General features: G+C 28.0%; 4 protein-coding genes across 4 annotated transcripts; 2 read left to right on the top strand and 2 right to left on the bottom strand.

The window, feature by feature from the left end:
- Positions 1-1762: 1762 nt before the first annotated feature.
- LOC113383580 (putative uncharacterized protein DDB_G0282133) lies at positions 1763-10459 on the bottom strand. Its single transcript, XM_026621833.1, has 7 exons — positions 10295-10459; positions 10017-10212; positions 8844-9004; positions 8115-8330; positions 7720-8016; positions 6882-7238; positions 1763-4341 (listed from the first exon to the last, which is right to left on the bottom strand). The coding sequence occupies exons 1-7, from the start codon at positions 10347-10349 to the stop codon at positions 1763-1765; spliced, it is 3861 nt and encodes a 1286-aa protein (XP_026477618.1). The 5' UTR covers positions 10350-10459.
- Positions 10460-11497: 1038 nt separating this feature from the next.
- Positions 11498-13559, bottom strand: LOC113382897 (the record flags this gene model as incomplete). Its single annotated transcript, XM_026621147.1, is given in 3 exon segments — positions 11498-12869; positions 12941-13087; positions 13158-13559. Coding segments are annotated over 3 exon segments (1205 nt in total), but the record flags the coding sequence as incomplete, so codon positions are not given.
- A 491-nt stretch (positions 13560-14050) lies between these two features.
- On the top strand, positions 14051-15335 carry LOC113383579 (N-alpha-acetyltransferase 38, NatC auxiliary subunit-like). Its single transcript, XM_026621832.1, has 3 exons — positions 14051-14149; positions 14227-14359; positions 15021-15335. Exons 2-3 carry the CDS (start codon positions 14324-14326, stop codon positions 15333-15335), a joined length of 351 nt encoding a protein of 116 aa, XP_026477617.1. The 5' UTR covers positions 14051-14149; positions 14227-14323.
- Positions 15336-17644: 2309 nt separating this feature from the next.
- On the top strand, positions 17645-18999 carry LOC113383577 (glycosyltransferase-like domain-containing protein 1). The gene is made up of 4 exons (XM_026621831.1): positions 17645-17732; positions 17791-18073; positions 18199-18684; positions 18762-18999. The coding sequence occupies exons 1-4, from the start codon at positions 17654-17656 to the stop codon at positions 18997-18999; spliced, it is 1086 nt and encodes a 361-aa protein (XP_026477616.1). The 5' UTR covers positions 17645-17653.
- Positions 19000-21856: the final 2857 nt, after the last annotated feature.

The following is a 21856-nucleotide window of genomic DNA, read 5'->3' as shown; positions in this document are numbered from 1 at the left end:
TTATTAAAAATTAAAAAATGTCATTACTGAGTCATGTAATACTGTGATTTATTGTCATAGATGTTAAGAATATTTAAGCAGGGAGTGTTTGATGTACACCCGCATTTGGTTGACACTATATATTATTCATTTTGAGGAATATTTATCATACATACATACATATACATCCATACATACAAATTATATAATTATATATATCTATATATATATTATATGTATATATATATATATGATATATATATATATTATATATAATATATATATGTATGAATGATAAATATTACCTCAAAATCAATTTTAATTTATATATATGTCACCATATTTTTTAAGTCAGTTGCATAAATTTTTCGATCAATAATCGATTCAATCAATAAGATTTGGAAACTTTTAAAATTGTGGCAACAAAATTTTAAAATTTTATTAAGTTTTTATAATTAGTTTTATACCAATCATTTTTGGTAGGCCTACAACATGGTTCATTGAGTCTATGAACTGTATAATCATACAAAGTTGCATAAAAATCGTCAAAAATAGATTACAAAATTTATTACGAAAAAATGGCTTGATTTATATTCACCAGAAACCAATCAGAATATATTAGATTATGCAAAGAAGTAGACAAAATTGTTGCACTTTCTGCTAATTTTAAGAAACTGCTCGGTCGATCTTCATGCAAAACAAATCGAAACAAATCCTTATCGAGTTTCATCAAATGGCCTTTAAATTTTGGTAATCAGTCCAGGCGTTTTTTCAGAAATCGTCGACATAAGTCAAATTTAGGCTCACATACTCATGCAGATATTAATCAATTTTTTTCCAATTTTGGTGTCTCAAAGAATACAGAATGACTTGAAACGTCGAGGAAAATAAAAAATTATCAAATCGGATTTTCTGAAAATACACTAATAATGTAACGTAAACTAAATACTGAACAATAAAATTTTGAATAAATTGGAATTGAAATTGAATACAGTTGTTAATATGATGAATAAAAGTGGTTGGACGGCTGAAAAATTTTCACACAATATATTTCACCATCCGATATATATATATATATATATATATTATATATATATATATATATTAAAACAGATAATCGTGTTATTATTAGTATTTTGTACTGAACAAGTCTTGTTAGCTAAGTGGTTCACATATATGTAAAACTTATACAACCATATATGGTTATATCATTAAATTTCAAATTTATATATATATATACAGTGGCGTCGGAACCAAATTTTTGATGGGTGGGCTCGTTTTTTTTTTTTTTTTTGATGGACAGCCAGTGGGCTCGTTTTTTTTTTAGCGATATTAGCTCATATAATTTTTTGAAATTGATGGGTGGGCTGAGCCCCCCCATCAAAATTCATGGGTGGGCTCAAGCCCACACAGCCCACACGGTTCCGACGCCACTGTATATATATATATATATATATATATATATATGTGTATGTATGTATGTATGTATATATATTAATTCAAATATATATAATCTTATCCACGTGTGCAATTTACACGATAATAAAAACACATCAATAAATATTATTACATTTAATAGATACATATATTAATAATACATATTTGTACCCTGATTTGCATAAATTTTACTTGTGTCAAACTAATTTAGTTTAATAAATGAGTAAGTAGCAAATTGTGCCCTTTTGAGTTATTTGAACCAGTCATTCTTAACTCAATGTGTCAAATATTAGGATTAAAATTTTCGAATACTAAATATAATAATTATTTAAAATTCATTCTCGATTTACAGACTTAAATCTTCTACGTTATTTGCGGTTTTGGACGTTTGGACATTATTATCTGTATCATTAATAGTACTTATATTCAAAGCATCGAGATTTTCGATCGTTATATTATTATGACTAAGTACATTATTATTACCATTAGTTTCAGAATTTACTAAACTCGATTGTTCTATTTCTTTAGTGTTTAGTGTGCTTCTAATATTTGAGCTATCATTCGAGGAAACATTATCAACTGAATAGTTCTCATTAAATTCCTCACCTAAATTAACATGACTTTGATCTTCAAGTGTGGAATAAATATTTGAATTGTGAATATCTAATTTCTCATCACTATTCATATTAGTATTAACATCATCTAAAGAAGTGTTATCAACAACCACATCGGTGTCAAATTTGTCAACTGCTAAAATTGGAAAAGACTTAGAAAATAGTTTTTCAGAATTAACTTTTACATTAGTATTATTTAAAATAGAATTATTACTGTTCTGATTTATATGAGAAATATCAATTTTGGAATTATCACAAAATAAATGGGTACCTATACCAGGCCAAGAGTTCATAGAAAAAGCATTATCAGATACTGCATGATCTAACATTTTATATGAATAATTATTATCTTTACTTTTTGTATTATTATCAGTTAAATGCTTATCATTTTCTTTAGAATTACTACCTCTGATCATATCTGAATTATTATAATCATGACTTGCAATTGGTTTTATAAAATTTTCTTCTGAACTCTTTTTAATTTTGTCATAATGGGTATCACAAATATTCATATTATTGTTCATGTTTGATCTATCACAAAAGTACGTATTTGTATCAAGTTTATCATTAAAATGCCCTTTATTACTTGAGCTGGCCTCGTCTAAAAGTTGATCATTCGGAACATCTGAGTTACCCACAAGTTTGTTCGTTTCTACAAATTTTAAATTAGTATCATTTCCATTATTAGATGCATCACAATTATCTATATTCAAACTACCACAAAAAAATTTATACTTAGCGGGATTTTTAGTGAAAAGATCTCTTAAATTTTTATTACTCTCAGCTGAATTTATGTTTTTTAAACAACTTTCACTACAATCTCTTGATAATGTACTTTTATTGAAAGAAAAAGTATTTCCTTTATTGAAGTCAATTTGAGAATCAGTTAAAATATTGTGATTCACACATAACTCACTACTTTGATCCGAATTATTTGAAATATCTTTGAAATCAATACTGTTATTAGAACTTAATTTAGTATTTGCATTTAAAGAAGTTTCACCAAATGAATTTTTACTTACATTTAAATTATCTACAATGCTACTTGATTCATTATCTGTGATATTTATCAAGTGGCCGCTTATATTAACATCTTTATCACAAGTAATAACATTACAGTTTGGTAAATCAGTTAACTTCTTACAATCTTCATTGCCGACATGAAAATCTTCAGAAGTAGCTTTGCTTAACATCTTGCTAGAGTTACAATTAAAATTTACATCACCATTTCTACTAACATTATTATTGGAACCAACACCATCTTTGATCTTCATACCATTATTATGACTATTTCTATCAGTCGTTTCTGGACTTGTGCTGGTACTAGGCATGACCTGCTCATTCAAATTGTCATTGTCCAAATTATTATTTCCCATGACAAAACCTTCATTAGCAGCACTCAGGTTCTCTTGATTTTGTTCAGCAAATTTATTGATTAAGCTATTATTTGGCCCTGGTGTAAAATCAGCTAAGTTGTCCCTACTAGCGTAAGGGGGCGGAGGTCCGACAGGAGGCTCATTTAACATCAATTCAGTATAAGGAGGAGGTGATACCATAACAACATTTCTTGAGATATCTTCAAGTCTAGTTAAGAAATCCTCGTCGCTTGATAAAATTTCATTGAAGTTTAAATTTAAATCCCCTTGCTCAAAAACATCATCAGAATGGACTGGAGTGTTTAGATTAGGATCATTACTTGTGTTTATCCGGGATGAGCCAAAACCTATAATATTACATATTCTTGTCCATAGTGTAGTTCTTAATGGCACAGGTTCATCTAAATTATCACATGCATTACAATTTTCATTATTATCGTCATTGGTTAAAACTGGGGCCCATAACCCTTGGCCAAAAATTGAATTGTTAGCATTTCCTACAGCGCTATAAGCCGGTACATTTGCATCATTTAATTCATTCAAATTCACATCTTCAAAAGTTTCACCAGCAGTAGTTTCCAAATCATCTACATTTTGATTAGTGTTGTCCCGTGCCGATTGCACTCTCATCGCATTGCAAATTCGAGTCCACAAGTTAGAAGGCGAATTTATAATAACATTTTCATCCGCGTTATTTGTCTGAGTAGTCACACTATGTATATTTCTAGTTTCAGTATCATTTTCTGTGCAAATATTATCGACATGATAAATATCCCTCCTCCTAGGACATCGAAAATCAGAACTTGTCGGTAAAGTTTCGTCATATTGTGAAACTACGGAGTAACCGGTCGGATTTATTTGTCTCGTATTTGTACGGTAGTTAAAACTGGATGGATGATTTAAAGGCGCAGTGTACCTTGAATTTACTGTTGTTCCTTCAACAAAAATGAACAAAATTCATTTTTAAAATTAAATTTATATAGTATAAAATATTATAAATTGAACAAAGAACCACGAGTGCAATTTTGCAAAATCTTATAAGGTTGTTCAGAAAGTCACTTCGTTTTCGTAACCACCAGAATTTAACTATATTTTTTTGAACCTATCATCACACTTCAGCACAATTATTATTATATGATTTGAAAACTTATATTTCAAGGCTTGTGTAAAAAAAAATCTAATCAATTACATGCAGTAGTTTTTGAATGGTGCCACATTGAATAGAGAAAGAATTAAGCAGCATTTTCGACATATTTTACTCTTTTGCTAAGAAAAGGTAAAAATACTGTTCAAGTCAAAATGAAATTGACCGATGTGTAAGGAAATGGCGTGCTGATATTACGACAGAGCCAAAACTGGTTTACTAAATTTCATTCCTGGTATTTTGATGTCCAAAATGCATCAGGTCCAAGAAGTACGGTGGAAGCTGATAAAGACGCGGAAAAAGAATTAGTTGATACAAATCGTGAAATAACAATACACGAGATCCCATTAAATTAAAATTTTTAAAATTTAACAATTCATGACCACTCAAAAGGTCTGAAATTTTCCTCGAAACTCAATGTATGGTTCTCATAGAAAGAAACGTGTGTCGTAGCACTGACGTCCGCGATTCGCTTCTGAAAGTTCCTGAAAATTATCAGGATTTGAAGCGAATTGTCACTAGGAATGTGAAATGGGATGTAAAGAATACAATACACGTTATTGCCCATGAAACAAAAAAGAAGAACCTGCTCAAAACAGGTGCAAAGCTGAAATTTGACTGCAAAAGGTAATGCAGTATGTTTGGTAAGATTTTAAAGGAATTGTTCATTTTCAAGCTTTTCCAGGATAACATAACGGTTAATTCAAATGCCTTATCTCATCAGGTGGAGAAACTAAATGATATACTTCCATAGAAAAGATCAGAATTAATTCACAAGCAAGTTATAGTCCTGCATCAAGACGATGCAAAACCTCACATAAGTTTTATCGATAGCCAAAAGCTTTTGTAGCTTGAATGAGACCCAATGACACATTCATCATGTTCTCCAGACCTGCCATCATCGGACCATTATTTTTTCCGGCCACTAAAATAAATTTTAGACCGTAAAACCGTTACCGAATCAGCATGTCAAAAAACACTTTGATCAGTTTTTTGCCAATAACGACCAAAAAATTTGTGTTACCGGAATTATGCTAATACCAGAAATATGACAAAAGATGTTCAACCAAAACATCCAATACATAATTTATTAAAAAATTTGTTTATTGCACGAAAATTACGTGCCAAACTGTCTATAAGAAACAAAGTAACTTTCCGAACAACCCAATAAATTGAATATCAAGTTGGCATGTGGAAATAAAGATCCATGTTAAATTAAAAATATTATCAGTCATGTTTAATTAAAAGTATAATTAGGACAATAGTTCAATTGCCTTCCAAAAAATGACGTTGTTAAGGGTATGTTTTATCATAACTGCTTTTAATGGAATTATTAAGTTCTAATTGCTGTTCAAAAATTAGAAGAAAATTTAAAAAATGTTTATGGGTATTGTATATATATATGTATATATACATATATATATATATATATATATGTATATATATATATATATATATATATATAAGATAATAGTGATTATATAAAAGTTTAAAAAAATGTATTTCAACAACGCATACGATAGTTAATGTTTGAAATAATATCTGGCGATTTTCGTATTATAATATTTGTGGTTTAGAAGACCTGGTAAAAAAAATAAATCAAAGAAAAAAATTTAAGTATGTCAGATAAAAAGAATTATGCAAGTGAATAAGGTTTCAATTGCTTTCATAAAATCAATGCCAGAGGTGTAATAATGAACATCTTGCAGAGTACAATTAATTTCTATTTTCATTTTGAAAGAAACATTTTATACTGACTCTACAAAGTTTTTCTATATCATCTATTTTGGATAAATAACGAAATTTAATTTAATATAGTCTTTGTAATATAAATAAGGTTTTATATTAGTTGCATAGGTAACTTTGATAAAAAGTTTTCTTCAATTTAATTGTTATATAATTTCTAAATGACTTGGTGCAAGAACTATTTTTTGATTTTAATGAATAACTTATGTGTATGCAAAGTTATATGTATGTAAGTGTGCATGTATGTATGTATGTAGCAAGTAAATATAAGTCACTATGTAAATTTATTGTAGAAAAATAAAAAAAAAACATTTTTGTAATAAGATTGCTATGACCTTTTATACCAGAGTAATTGTCTGGCTGAGATACAATATGTATGAATTATATCAAAGAAATAAAAATTAAAGAAAAGAAATAATCTCTCAGTAACTTCACATATTCTGCTAAACATTGCAGTATAAAGCAGATAATGAATTTGAATATGTTTCAGCTTTGCTTATTTGCTTACAAAATAACACTAAGCATCAACATATACATAAATATTTAATTTTTAACTTTAATCTCTTATATGATTATTACACTCACCTTCATTCATAAGATTCATTCTCCTGGACATTTCATCATCATCTTGTTCTGCTTCATTCCCTCGTATTATCCCTAACCACCTAGTGATTAAATTTCTTATAGAACAATTTTCTCTAATTTGCTCATTTTCAGCAGATCTTGGAGCAGAAAACATTCTGTGATTGTCAACTGCTGGATATTGATAATTTCCATTTCGATACATCGGCTGCCTAAACCGATTCATATCCTGATAGGTAGAATATCGATAATTATTGGACTGGCAATTCTCTTGCTCAAAATGTTGTCTATTGGATATATATGTCTTGCAGAGCATTGTAACAAGTACCAGGACAATTATGGTTAATGCTATAGCACAAGCTGAAAAAAAAATCACAAATAATATAGCATTTATAGAACACAAATAATAGATACACAAATAATTCAGCATTTATAGAAAAAATTCAATCTTTTATTTAATAGGCTTTAAAAGTTTATTAGATAAAATTTGTGGTAAATTGGTTTAGTATTAAAATAACAATAGAAAATGAAAAATTAATATGTGTGCAACTTTTACATTTTTTGATAAGCTTCAAAATTAAATAATCTAAAATTTTAAATCAATTTGTTTATTCTAAATAAAGAAGTTAGACAATATCCAGTACAAAATTCTCTGAAGAAGTCTACACATAATTAACAATAAAATTGGGAACTATTTTTAGAATAAACAAAATAGATGTTAACAAAATGGATTAGTAATAAAGATAAAAAAATATAAAAACATATCTAAACAAAAAACGATCTGCTCTTTATAATAATAACTATAACTCCAAGAAATAAAATAAAATAAATTATTACCCACCTATGATAGTATATATGGTAATATGTAAAAAATCAACTCCAGATTTTGAATCTCTTGTTCTAAGATAACTCCCTTCAAAGACATGTTCTCCATAATCATTTACAAATCTGAATCTCTTATCAAAATCTCCATTACTCTTAACAATGGTATTGTGCATTGTACTTTTAGAATCACTCAATATCATTTCATCATGGGTCATATGATCTGCATTATTTTTATTTCGGCAACAATCATGAGGTATTTTTGCTTCACACCAATGTCTTGGAATGCATCTGTTATCACTACAACGTAGTTTACCTGAAAGAAGAATTAGTTAATTAAATATTAAATAATTATTACATCATGTAATAAATATAAATATAGGTTGGTATGTGAGGGTATTACTAGAAACTTACCTGTACAGGCATCTTGTCCACAAAGATCACTTGACTCATCTTCTTGATTGGGGCAATCTGATTTTCCATCACAGACAAAAGCATCAGATATACAAGGTGAATGAAAATCATTTAATGTCTGATTATTTTTTATTTGATTGCTTCCAAGACTATCATTTGAAACCAATATACTTTTTGAGCAAATAAACATTCGAGAACCACAATATGACATTCCATCTAGAAAAAAGGATAATGAATAGTATTTAAATGATTCAAAAGACATACATATATAAAGATATCTAACTAATATAAAAAACTAAATTTGTTAAGTTAAGATTTAAACTTCATTTTTTGTATATAGTTTAATTGAAAGATGATGGAATTACAATAAATATTTTACTTTTATTTATGATTATATTATACAAGGCAATAATAAATTACTTAAATAGAAAGAAAATCATTGAATGAAAAATATAAGACCATTTACTATTCAAAGTATTTATTCACTTCATATTCTAGTTATGAAGAAGTACATTTTTGAATGGATTAGAAGAAAATTAATGTTCAACAATATTTTTTAATTATTCATATACCTAATGAACGTAATTATACAGAACTTACAATTGACAATTTATAAAAACTATAAATTAAAGATGTTATAAATTACAAGTAAATTATTCAAATTTATCAAATAATAAGTAAATTTCAAAAAATACATGTAATCCCACAGTGAAATATTTTTCCACTTACTTGTTCCTTTATTAATATGCGGTTTTATGTTCAACTTTACTGTAAAGCGTAGACCAATTGAATTGGCTTGGCAAGTATAATCTCCACTGTCTGACTCTCGCAGGTCAAGAAATTTGAGACCAATTGTTCCATCATTAAACCTATAAGGCACTATACCACTACTGCAATAGAAAATATTTTTATTCAGCCATATAATACATTTTGATTATAAAATTTTTAACACCAGCATTGATAGATGTAATAAAATATCAGATTTAGGAGTTTTATTTGATTCTGGTTTGTTTTTCACTGATCATATAACTGATATTTGTAATAGAGCACATAAATCTTTAGGTTTGATACTGAAAAATTGTAAACAATTCAATTCTAACAATGCACTGCTTTACATGTACTATTCTATTGTAACTCAAAATTAGAATATGGTTCGATTATTTGGTATCCTCATCAAATCAACAACTCTGATGCGATAGAGAAGGTTTAGCAAAAATTTCTGAAATATCTACATTATAAAACATATAAAATTTACCCTGAACGTGGCTTTGACCACAACACTTTACTAAAAGAATTTGGTATTCCTTCTCTTGCCTCACTTCGATTTATCTGTACAATTATGTTCTTATTTAAACTTTGCAATAATTCTATAGACTGTCCTCTTATTCTTAACCAACTATTCTTTAATGTTCCAAGGCTATCTATGAGTTCACAATTATTTTTCAATTATACTACTCCTATATCTAATTCTCTCTTAAATTCGCCTATTCTACTTATGTCCTCTAACTTTAACTTAATTAATAATGAAATAGATATTCAAAACAGTTCACCTATTCAAATAATCGCCACATTCTGCATTATATGTAATTTTATGTTAAGCATTTTATGTTAATAACTAAATATTGTAATTTTGTATATATTTTAAATGTTATTCATTATGTAAAATAAATGTATTTTTGAGTCCTCTTGGAAGAAATCTGTGGGCTATATATTTAAAAATAAATAAATAAATAATGAGAATATAAATAGTGAAAATACAAATTTTAATTGGAAGGCTATTCTAAAAATATATAAATGAAAACCTTGCTGAGTTTAGTTGAATACAAAATTAGCACGATGATTTCAAAAGTCATAAGTTATTGTTTACAAGTAAATAAAATAAAACAATTGTTAGTTGGTCACCTATTCATGGAATCTCTAGGCACTCTCCAAGTTAAATTATATGCATTAACAGGAAAAGAATCAGTCCTATTAAACATTCTACATGTCAGATTCAATCTCTCTGTAGCCATTCTGGTAATGAACGGGTACGGATTCGGCTCAGGCCGAACTTGCAAAAATAATTTCTCATTTTCACGATCATTTTTTGGAGTTTCACCTAAAAATAAAAATATAATAAAAAATTGTTCTTGACTTAACCTCGGCCATTGTATAAATTTCACATAATTTGTACAACGTACGTGTATGTATAACAGCTATTAAAACGGCGAAGGTTAATAAAACCTCCGAAAACATGTCTTATAATCATCGCACGTAATCGAAAAAGCTATCTTAATTAATCATAAATTAGGGAAATCGATTTATGACCACAAGCTATTTTTGTCCTGCGTGCTTTTGTTTGATAGAAACGAACAACGCGTTTGACAGTTGACAGTTCTTAAAACATCACTTAAATAAAAGAAACTTCAGATTGATCACTGCGACACGCAGCTAAATCCCAAAAAGATGTCATGCGGAAAAACACCCAACGAGCCTAAAAAAAGCGACGTACCAACTTTCAGAGATAAAATACCGTGTGTACAAATACACTCCAAACTGTCCATTCAATTTCCATTCCACTCCAAACTGTCCATTCAGCTGGCGATTTGGTGACATACCAATGATTCCGACTGGTCTTCCGTTTAACTTTACAATTTCCAGTTCGCAATGACAATTAACAAGTCGCAAGGCCAATCGCTTAGTGTTTGCGGGATAAATTTCAAATAGATTATTTAGAAAATCATTGTTTTTCACATGGGCAGTTATACGTTGCCCGTTCACAAGTTGGAAAACCATCCGCTTTGTTTGTGTTAACGTCAGACCAAAAAACAAAAAATGTGGTTTACCAAAGAGCACTTCAACGAAACGAATAATTTGCGGATTCACTTTCATTTACTTAGAGAAGTTCAACTAAAAACACTTCATTTTTGTAATCGAAATAAATTCATTACTGTTGTGTAATAAAACCAAATTTTTCCTTTTCAAATATAAAACAATCAAAAAATTTCTTCATAACCATCTTGTGGCGAAACAGAGTTCGTCGGGTGTGCTAGTTGTATATAAATATAGTAATGATATTTAGAATGTTCTAAAATAATTAGGTGTATCTCATACAAATTTTACAATATGATTGCCATGAGCAATTCCAAACATAGTTAAAAAAAACATTTATTCCGATAAACATTTTTATTAAAAATAAAATATATTCACATTATATTATTTACAACTTGACCTATGTTATAGAAAACATTTAAAGAATGATACAAAATAAATACAAATAATGACATTGAAATTAGGAATAAGAAAAGACAAGAAATGAAGAGACAAGAAATGAAAAGCCAAGCATAGATTGCATTCATGAGGTACTTATTATAGAAAAATATGATCATATGCTTGATCTCTTCCACCTTTCAAAAACTCATTATTACATCATGTAGAATCAAAATCTTTCTCCAATCGAAAAATCAGTCTTACAAATTATAGAAAAACATGTTCATATGCTTGATCATGAACTAGTTTTATTATGCAAGTACTGCTTTGGAATGCATGGCACTAAAGTACAAAGCTTTTTTTATAATACATTTGTACAACATTTTAATAATAACATTGGTTATATTTCACGATATGAGAATATGCAGTATAGTACTGTAATGCCCGATCATTAGGACTGAGTGAGGCTTGATCAACAACATTTTGTGTTATCACCTTCTATTAAACTATAAATAAATTCTTATCGATTAGGTCAACTGTTTACACATGTTGGACAATTCTTCACATCTTTATGAATTAATAACACTGTGTGACAGATTTTTTGTCAGAGATTTTATGATTTTTAAAAAATTTGAAACCGCCAATTCCAAAATAATTTCTTTCACAGCTCTAGTTTTTGAGATATATCAATGTGTTATTTGGTTAATCTTAATTTAGTTAATTTTATAATCATGCAAGGCGTTTGAAAATTTACACTTGATATGTCCTTATCTAAAGAGATCAATTTAATCTGTTTACTGTGTCCTTATGTGTTTTCCAAAACTCTATTTAGTTAATTTTCGAGCATGTGCAAGTCCTGACTGATCTTCATAAGCTCCAACGATTATCTTGTCGATGTTTCTTATGGATATCAGTCAGTATTTTGTTGTTTAACACTTTGTCCTTGTGGGAAAGCATATTTTGACCTAGAATTATTTCTTTGTGTTTCTATTATCTTTTTAATGTCAACTTGTTGTGTTGTTTTATAGCTGGGCAATGACATAGCTATAAGGGCAACACCTTTTTCAAACAGTTTTTTATTTACACCGGGTTTATAAGCTTCTTTCAAATAAGATTGCAGTGTGATGTCCATTCGCATAGCCCATAAATATTTTTCATCATTGTTGTGATGATCCATGTCTTCTGATGTATTAATATTAGTCATGTTTCTTAATTCATTCGCGTTTTTAATCATTTCCCTTTCCAAAATCTGATTGTCAAAACCAGAGTTTGTCGGTGTCAGTGAAGAAATTGACTTAATCTGTTTATTGTGCCCTAAATGTGTCTTCCAGAACTTCACATTGACTGCTCCATTATGATCAATTTTACAAATAATCCTTGACGGACAAGCTTTCCCAGTTTTGATGCTGGGGTTTCTGAAGCGTTTAATTTGTTTCTGTTTATATATATACGATCGGTGGCAATCATAATACATCGTTTTGTCGCTTTTTGAGTTATATCCTGAAGTACATGGAAGATAACGCGCTAACTCCATCTGCTCTACTTCTGATTTCCATAATTCAAATTCTACCAGAAAGAGAAAAATGTAGGTAATTGTATAATTAGAAACATAAATGATGAGATAGAAGATTTGATACCCTCAAACTTTTCAAACTGTAATTGTTCGTAGTCTATAGCTATATCATGGTATAACTTAATATGATGATTCAAATATGCATATCTGGAAAAAACCGAAGAGCAGGGAGCAACTGGACATCTTATCCTGCCTGTTTTCGATGGTGTACCTACAAGAAGATAAACTATGTAACATAATAAACAACAAAGAGTATCTATAAATATAAAAGTAATACATACCTACTAAATTTTCCTTTGAACTGAGTGGGGAAGTCACTGAGGGTGGAGGCGATGGAGCTATGTGGGGAGATATTTGAGGAGAATCTGATATAGATGTAGTAGAAGGAATGGAATTTGTGTAAGGTGTTGCGTGTGAAAGTAAATTGGAAGGTGTGGAGACATGTGAGGTGGATAAAGGAGGATTATTAGCATCTGTTTTAGAAAGCGAGAAGGGATGTGTATAATCTTCAGAAGATGATGAACAGGATTGTGTATTTGAAGGAGCAGGGATATTACAATGCACTCGGCGTACATGTCGATGTAAAGTATATATGGTTTTAAAGGTTTTCGAACAAAACTGACACGAATTAGGATGAATGGCTCTTGGCTCTTTGTCATGCTGTCTCCTGAGATGTCGATATAAAGAGCTACGAGCTGTAAACGTGGTTTTGCAATCACTACAAACAAAGACCATCCTAAAGACCATGTTGGTTTATTGGATGAATTACAAATAAAATAGATATCGAGAATAAAGAGCGAAGTATAAATTGTTTGGGTGTTTTTGCAGATGTGATCTTTTTGGGATTTAGTGACTCCTATCACTGCGACATTTTACATCTGACGTAAACACTGGTCGTTGGATGGCGCTCATTCCAATTTTTGAAAAATTAATATTACAATTATTTATTTACAAAAAACACTTATTTTAAAGTATCACGTATAAAGTAATTATTTATTAAATCAATTTATCACTAGAAATTGAATTACAAACTTTGTTACATTGCATTAATCAATTATTTAAATTAATCCAATTTCAAATAATTTGACAGTTGTTAGAAAATGTAAGAAGTGAAGTTGCAGTTGAAAGAATTTTGTGTGCACCCCTCACTATAAAATATAAATATTAAAATGACAATTTAAAGATCTGTACGTCAAATGTGAAACAATTCGCATTTAAATGAATATTTCATAGCCATATTTATATTCATAGACATATTTATTACATTGTCTAGGTTTCATTGTATTTTTAATAAATTTAGTTAATATTATTTTGCGACAACTGTAGCAAAACACACAAAATACATTTTAGGATTTCACAAGAAAAAAAGTTTTTGCTGAAGAAACAAAGGACTAAAGGCACATGAAACATTAAGGAATTGAAATTAAAAGTTAGATAATAATATATCATGAATGACAATATAGCATTAGCAGACAATGAAAAAGTAATTGATTTTTATTTGAGGTTATAATTTAAAATTTGAATAATGAAGATATAAAATATGTACCATTATTTTGTTGTTTTCCATAAATTTTAACTCTCTATCAAAAATTTTTCTTTATCTCATAAAGGAGATATGAATCAATTATATAAGATTATAAGTTCTTACTTCATGGTAGGTTGTATAACAATTCATTATTCAAATACATAATAATAGATGTGATATTTATGTCTAATAATAGTTTCAAAGATGTACAATTAAGTCTAATCAACATCCTAACATAAAACTTTTAATAGACATAAAAAGATTTATATGCCTATTCTCACATAAGCTCACTCTGTTATTTTACCTATTGCTTATCATGGTTATTTTACTCTCAGAATAAATGAATCCTATCTCTTGTACATACATGGTCTTTTGCTCAATAAAATACCTACTTGCGTTTTACAACACTTTTATATTAGACATCCATAAATTAATCTATGAAACCCATTACAAATGTTGTATCATAAAACATTTTTAGAAAATACTCAATTCTTTTTTAATATGTGCAATAATTCCAATTAAAAATTTCTAATGCTATGAAAATGCTTTAAAAATATATCTATGTAATAAAATTCATGCATTATAAACATACCATAGTTTAATTTAATTTTTTTCTTAGGGAAATAAAGATTCAAAAGGCCGAGTTCAACTCCGGCAGTGGCTGAACAAAAGTTTTCGTATTAAAATGACTGATGGTCGAGTGCTTTATGGTACTTTTGCATGTACAGATCGTGATGGCAATATTATTCTAGCATCGTGTTCAGAATATCTCAGTGAACACTCTGATCCAAGTGAAGAAAGAGTTTTAGGACTTATTATGGTTCCTGGAAGACATATAGTTAGTATTCAAGTTGATGATCTTAATGAGCCTACAAGAAAAATTATTGAATGCACAACTAAATTATCTTCTGAAAGTATGACATCAGAAGAATAATGAAAAATATGTAATGTAACTTGTAAGAATAGCAAATATAATTCACATAATCGTAATAGTTTGTGATTTATTACATTGGATAGTGCTTTGATTAAGAATATTATATATTGATACAAATAATTTAATTGAGTTCATAGTTTTAAGCATGAAAAGTCTTAAAACGTTCTGGAATCAAGCAAAGAATGTTCTCTGTGTTGTCATAAAATTTACAAAGAAAAAATAGTTTGAATGGATACACATTCACTTTTGCAACTTTGTGTAATAAGAAATTATTTCAAATACATTTTACTTAACTACTGATATAAATATATATGTTACTTATTATCTAAAGGTTCATATCCTTCTTTTTCTATCCTTTGCTTAAATTGCAAGTACGATCGTTTTCTATCAAAATGTGTAACCCACTGTGCGGGACAATTACTTTCAAACAGTTTTCTAAATGCTTTACAAGCTTGCACTTCTTCAGTGTTTTGCTTGGATTTATTCTCATTTGTATCGAGACACTCCCAATACTGGTCTCTAGAATCCCAACATTTTTTTCTATCTTCTTTATTGGGGAATGACATCCTGAAATGGATAATAGATAAATGAACATAGTGGGATATTAAATTTTATAAAATTTTAAACATTTTATTATATGTATTTTGTTTTATATATTTTTATTATAAGAATTATTATATCAAGTAAAATAGTTTTAGTAGATTTTCAATTAGACATACATAAATACTTATTAGTAATTAATATAGCTACTAATTTAAAAACTATTTTATATTTAAAAAAAAATGAATCAAAAACTTAAGAAACATTTAAAAGTAAAGATTTAAGTACTGATTTTTTGCAAATACAGTAAAAGTAAATACTCTTTTAAAAAAATAAGACTTGTACATAGAAATCATTAATACAAAATGATAATTTTTATGGGATTATAAGGAATATGTTCCTAGGTGACAAAATAAATTAACAATTTAATTAATTAGCTCAAGTCTTAAGAAATGGTTGAAAAACTTTGTAATTTTATTCTTGACCGTTTTTAAAAGCTCCTTTAATTTTTAAAGATAATGATTCACTTCATAGGACTATCAATATTCCTAAGGAGGTTCTAATTCTTATAAGCCTTACTTAAACCTTCAGTAAGATTTTTCTAATTAAATGTTACTGACCCTTCTAAGAGCTTTTTTTTTTCAACTTGTGTAAATTCAATATTTCTTTTAAGTTCAGTCAAATATTTATATGGAATTTTAAGCGATTCCAGAATGACAATTTATTCTATCTTGCTAGTTTACATTCTCAAAAACACCAATCACTAAAAAGGGGGCTCAAGTCAAAGTTCTTTATGATATCATTTAATAGTTCAATTTAATACAATTTTAGACAAATTTTTGAGGACATCTAATATACTTTTGTTATTTTGTTTTGCTATTTCTTATATAATTAATAAATCTACAAATAAAGACATTTTTAGGCACAAAAATAGGAATTAAGTCACTTTTTTTGAATTAGTGAAAAAATAAGTTTCAAAGAGATACATTTATCACATTAACATCATGCTGATATGTCATATCTTAATATATGAAGAAGATTTATAGGCCTTTTTTCAGATAAGTTTAGTATATTATTTTACTTATCGTTTATAGTAAGATAGAAGTAAACTACTAGAATAACTACTTGTTTTTTAAATGCTTTTATATTTGGCATAAAAGAAGAAAGTGATATTAAAGAAAAAGCAAATCCAATAAAATTTCTATAAATTGAATTGAGTCAAACTTGTAATTCGTAAATAGTTGCAGCGAATGAATGAAGCATGTTTATGAAGCCTTTACTATTTTGTAGTTAAAATTGCATTGGGTTATTTATGTGTAACTAATATTTTAATAGAACTTCTTAGTACTTTTAAGTCGTTAAAGTGTTAAATCATAATGAAAACTGGTTATATTTTAATATAACAGATTTTTTAAATAAAATCCACACTGCAATAAGATTTAGTTATACTTCTGCCCTTATAATTAATGATGTATCTATATTATATAAAAACACTTACTTGTATTATTGCTAAATCAATGATTTCTTTGGCAGATGACTTTTACTTATTGATAATAATTAATAAATAACTAAATACAATTACATCACTTTACGACTTTATTAATGAAGATAACATAACCTCAAAGAAGTTGTCACGTTTGACAGTTGGTGTACATAACCTATAAAATCGTTTCTTTTTTTATCCACAACAATTAATAATCCTAGACAGTTATTTGTTATGATTTAAATAATTATAAAGTTAATTATGATTTAATTAATGATAAGTTTCAACAAACCAAATGTCAAGTCAAAAATATCTCATTATAGAACCATTTTATGGAGGATCTCATAAACAGTTACTTGATGCACTTTTGAAAGGTTTTATAAAAGCCGAAACTGAATCGTTTCTAAAGTTCTAATCTAAAGTTTGTTACAGATTTTAATGAAACTGATTACTTGTTATTAACTTTGCCAGCTAAAAAATGGCATTGGAGAGCAAGAACGAGTGCTTTATATTTTTCGCAAATAATTCCGAAAGATGTTTCTTACAAAACATTACTGTGCAGTTCTGTTTTAAATCTTACGGAGCTCATAGGTTTATGCCCCCATTTACACACGTGTAAAAAAATTATTTATTTTCATGAAAATCAACTTATTTATCCAGTCGAGTATAAAAAAGAAAGGGATTTTCAATATGGATATAATCAAATCATATCTTGGTAAATTATTATATATATATATATATATATATATATATATATATATATATATGACCTGTTTTTTTAAATATTAATTTGAACATCTGTGATTTCCTTTCTATTATCTTTTATTCTATTGATTTTAGTTTGACTGCCGATAAGGTCATTTTCAACTCCGAATACAACAAAAATTCATTCTTATCAAACATTCAAAAACATTTAAAGATGCAACCTGGAATTAAGTTTCAAGGACTAGAAGAACAAATTATTCCTAAGTGTTCTGTGTTATATTTTCCTGTAGTCTTTGATTCAATTCCAAAATTAAGAGTTTCAAAAGAGCAAAACTTACCAATTCATATAGTTTGGCCTCATAGATGGGAGCATGATAAAAATCCAGAATTGTTTTTAGAAACTATGATGAAAATGAAGGAAAATAATATACAATTCAGATTATCAGTGCTTGGAGAACACACAACAGATGTGCCTGAAATATTTAATAAAGCCAAAGAGATATTAGTAGATAATATTATAAATTTTGGTTATGCAGAAAGTAAAGAAAAGTATTATGAAGTTCTATTAAATGCTGATATAGTAGTATCTACAGCAAAACATGAATTCTTTGGAGTAGCAATGTAAATTAAAATCTTGAATTTTTTTAACTATAATTCAAATATTGCAAACATGACTTTAATAATTATTATTATTTTAGGATAGAGGGAACATATTGTGGGTGCCTACCAATTGCACCGAATAGTTTGGTCTATCCTGAAATTTATCCTAAAGAATGTCTATATAATACTAGTAATCAACTATATAAGTTACTCACCAAATTTTGTAAATACCCCAAAATACTAGAAGAAACAAAAATTAGAGTATTCGAGACATTTTCCTTCAGCAAATATGATTCTAATGTTCTTATTCCTGCATTTAGAAGATTATTAGATTAAATAGATTGTTTCATTTTATTAACATACACTTTATTGCTCACTACTTACATTTACATATATATGTGCAATCATTATTATGGTTTATATACACATATATATCTTATTAATACTAATGATAGTCAGAGCATGGTTCATTTTTTTAGAATTAGGAGTGTTTATATCTAATGTACACATGCATGTATATAGCATGACACAGAAATTAACATCAAGTCGAAACGGGGTGATAGTATTGACTCTAAATGTCCTGAAATTTTTTTTTCAGGACAGTTACAGACAATACTATGACCCTGTTTCAGCTTGATGTTGAGTTCTGGGTCATCCTTTACATGCACGGTGTAAGTACTATAATATTTGGAAATTTGACACATATAATATCATTTTCTAACTGCCGTTTAATATATGTATATTAAAATCAAACAAACAATATAAAATATATCACAAAGAAAACATTTGGCTTACATTTTCTAGAATTATACAGAATCAAATGATAAAGAGTATAAATTTGAAACTGTCATAACAACGTTTAACTTTTATGACTTAATTAAATATTTATTAAATTAGTCCAATCTGGACAATAACTGGCATAATTCTATACATATGATAATACGGCTTAAATAATAATATATAAATATTTAATATATTTTAATATAATATAATTTAATTTAGTTAAATATATTTTTGATATGTATAGGGTCTATATAAATATTTTTCTTGAGGTTTGGGATAGGAACAGACGTACTATAATATATATATATACATATTTATATATATTTATATAACACAAACATTAATGTTTTCGTAGATCGAGAAGTACACAATAAGGAAACATTTAATTGCTTTATACTTAAGTGTAATAAATATATATTGTGTGCAAATAGATTGTCGAGAGTTAGGGGCATTATATTATCATATCTTAATTTTTATACTTATACATTAATATATTATCGGCATATATGTAACATGTGGAAAGTGCATATGTTATAAATTGTATTTCCTTATTCTCTATAGTATGAAAGTTTAAAAATACAAATCCATTAGAAATGCATCACATTTGTATAAAAGGGCATTTAAATGTCAAGTAAAATTACATTTATTATGTTTTGTGAAAATATTTTCATATTTTATTGATTTTTAGTAAAAACTGTTTTCGCTCAATTCATTTTTATTTATGGTATAAAATATTACGATTCAATAGGTACAAAATTATAAACATTGATATATTTTATATCTGTAAGTTTAAAAAATGTTAAACAATACTCAAAAGAGTGAAGGTGATTTTATCTATATATTCAAAACATAACTTTTAGTTTTTGTTTCGTTTAAAAGTTTGTTGATTCTTTGAATGAAAAATGGTTAGTCATTAAGTTTCAGAAGAAGGATTTACCATATCCAAAAAACGTTGAATATAATAGTTAATTTTTTTTAAAACTTTCGAAAAAAAAGCAGAAACATTAGATTAGAAGTTTAGAAATCATATATAATTTATTAAATTATAATACGTGTGTGTGTCTGTATCAAGTCATTTTATTTCAAAAAGTAAACTATCTTAAAAATGTTTTAAAAAAATGCACTTATCCACATGTTAACACTTACCTTATTACTTATAAATTACTTACGCATGGACTGGTATGTAATATTTGGTTTATATCCTAATATTAAAATTTATCCATCTGTTTCCTCATCTGATGAGTCTATTCGGTCTTCTGCCAAAAGAGCTCTGTTTCGTTAACTAAAAATGTGAAAAAAAAACATTTTAATCAAGAAAACAATATACATTTTAAATTATTTGGATATAGTAATTAAATTATAAGGTCAACTCACATAATTTCGGTTCCACCTGCTGCCACTGGACGGTGTGCAGTGGGTACTTTGCTCCAGAGTTGTTCCAGTTGATCAAAATGTTGCTGAGACTTACGCAGAGCGTCTTTCTTTTTACTTCTATGCAAAAAAGAATATATTGTTAATGATAATCAATCCAGAAATATCTAACAATTTGACAAATTTTATACCCTTTTCCCTTGCCATTTCCGCCCTCATGATCCAAATTCGAACCGGAATTGTTTTCGGCCAATTTTGATATTTCTTCCATAGATGCAGACACTGAGAGAAACGTCTTTTTAACTTCTCGTCCACCTATAAATAGAAAAGAATATATATAAAATGGTCCTGGTACTTGGAAAAAAACTGAGGAAAAAACACAGATTAAAACTTAAAAAAATGTCTAACTTGAATTTTGAATTTTGGCTAATATTAAAATAAAGCAATAAAATTTCTTGTGTAGAACTATTCATAATAGAATATGTTTGTATACATAATCATTTAGTTTTGATATTAACCTGTGCCATGATGGTGCTGCTAGCAGTAAGATGACCATACTTTTTCTGCCAGGAATAAGTATGTCATGATACTTCTTCTTTAACAATTTCGTAGTGGAGGCGCTGGTTTCCGCTTACTCAGTCCAGTGCCGCTTCCGCCGTGGTGAATGCCTAGTCCTGCTCCATAGGACTTTAATTGTTGAAGGTAAGTCCAGGACGGTCAATTTGTCTACAAATCATAAAAAAATAGTGATAAATAATCATTTCTCTCAATGTAATTTTATGTAGTCATATTAAAAAATATGTTTTGACACTATTTATACTGAATTACCAAATTAAAAAGAAGCTTTTAAAACATCACAGTAAACACCGTGTAATTTGAGCGGCGGTAGCAATCTGAAAACCACAAGCGTGTGACACCCATGTGGAATCTATGTGGATTTAGATTGCTAACGCCGCTCGGTGTTTACTGGGATCGGTTTTATATTCGAAAATATTTTCGTCAAAAAGATAAATTCTCGAAGAGTTAAAAAGTATTAATT

The sequence above is a fragment of the Ctenocephalides felis genome, unplaced genomic scaffold (assembly GCF_003426905.1).
Source record: "Ctenocephalides felis isolate EL2017-DRISC unplaced genomic scaffold, ASM342690v1 CF-g0.4_SCAFFOLD_03570, whole genome shotgun sequence".
NCBI classification, from domain to species: domain Eukaryota; kingdom Metazoa; phylum Arthropoda; class Insecta; order Siphonaptera; family Pulicidae; genus Ctenocephalides; species Ctenocephalides felis.
Note: the sequence above shows the minus strand (reverse complement) of the source record. Positions and strands in the feature narration are given on the sequence as shown.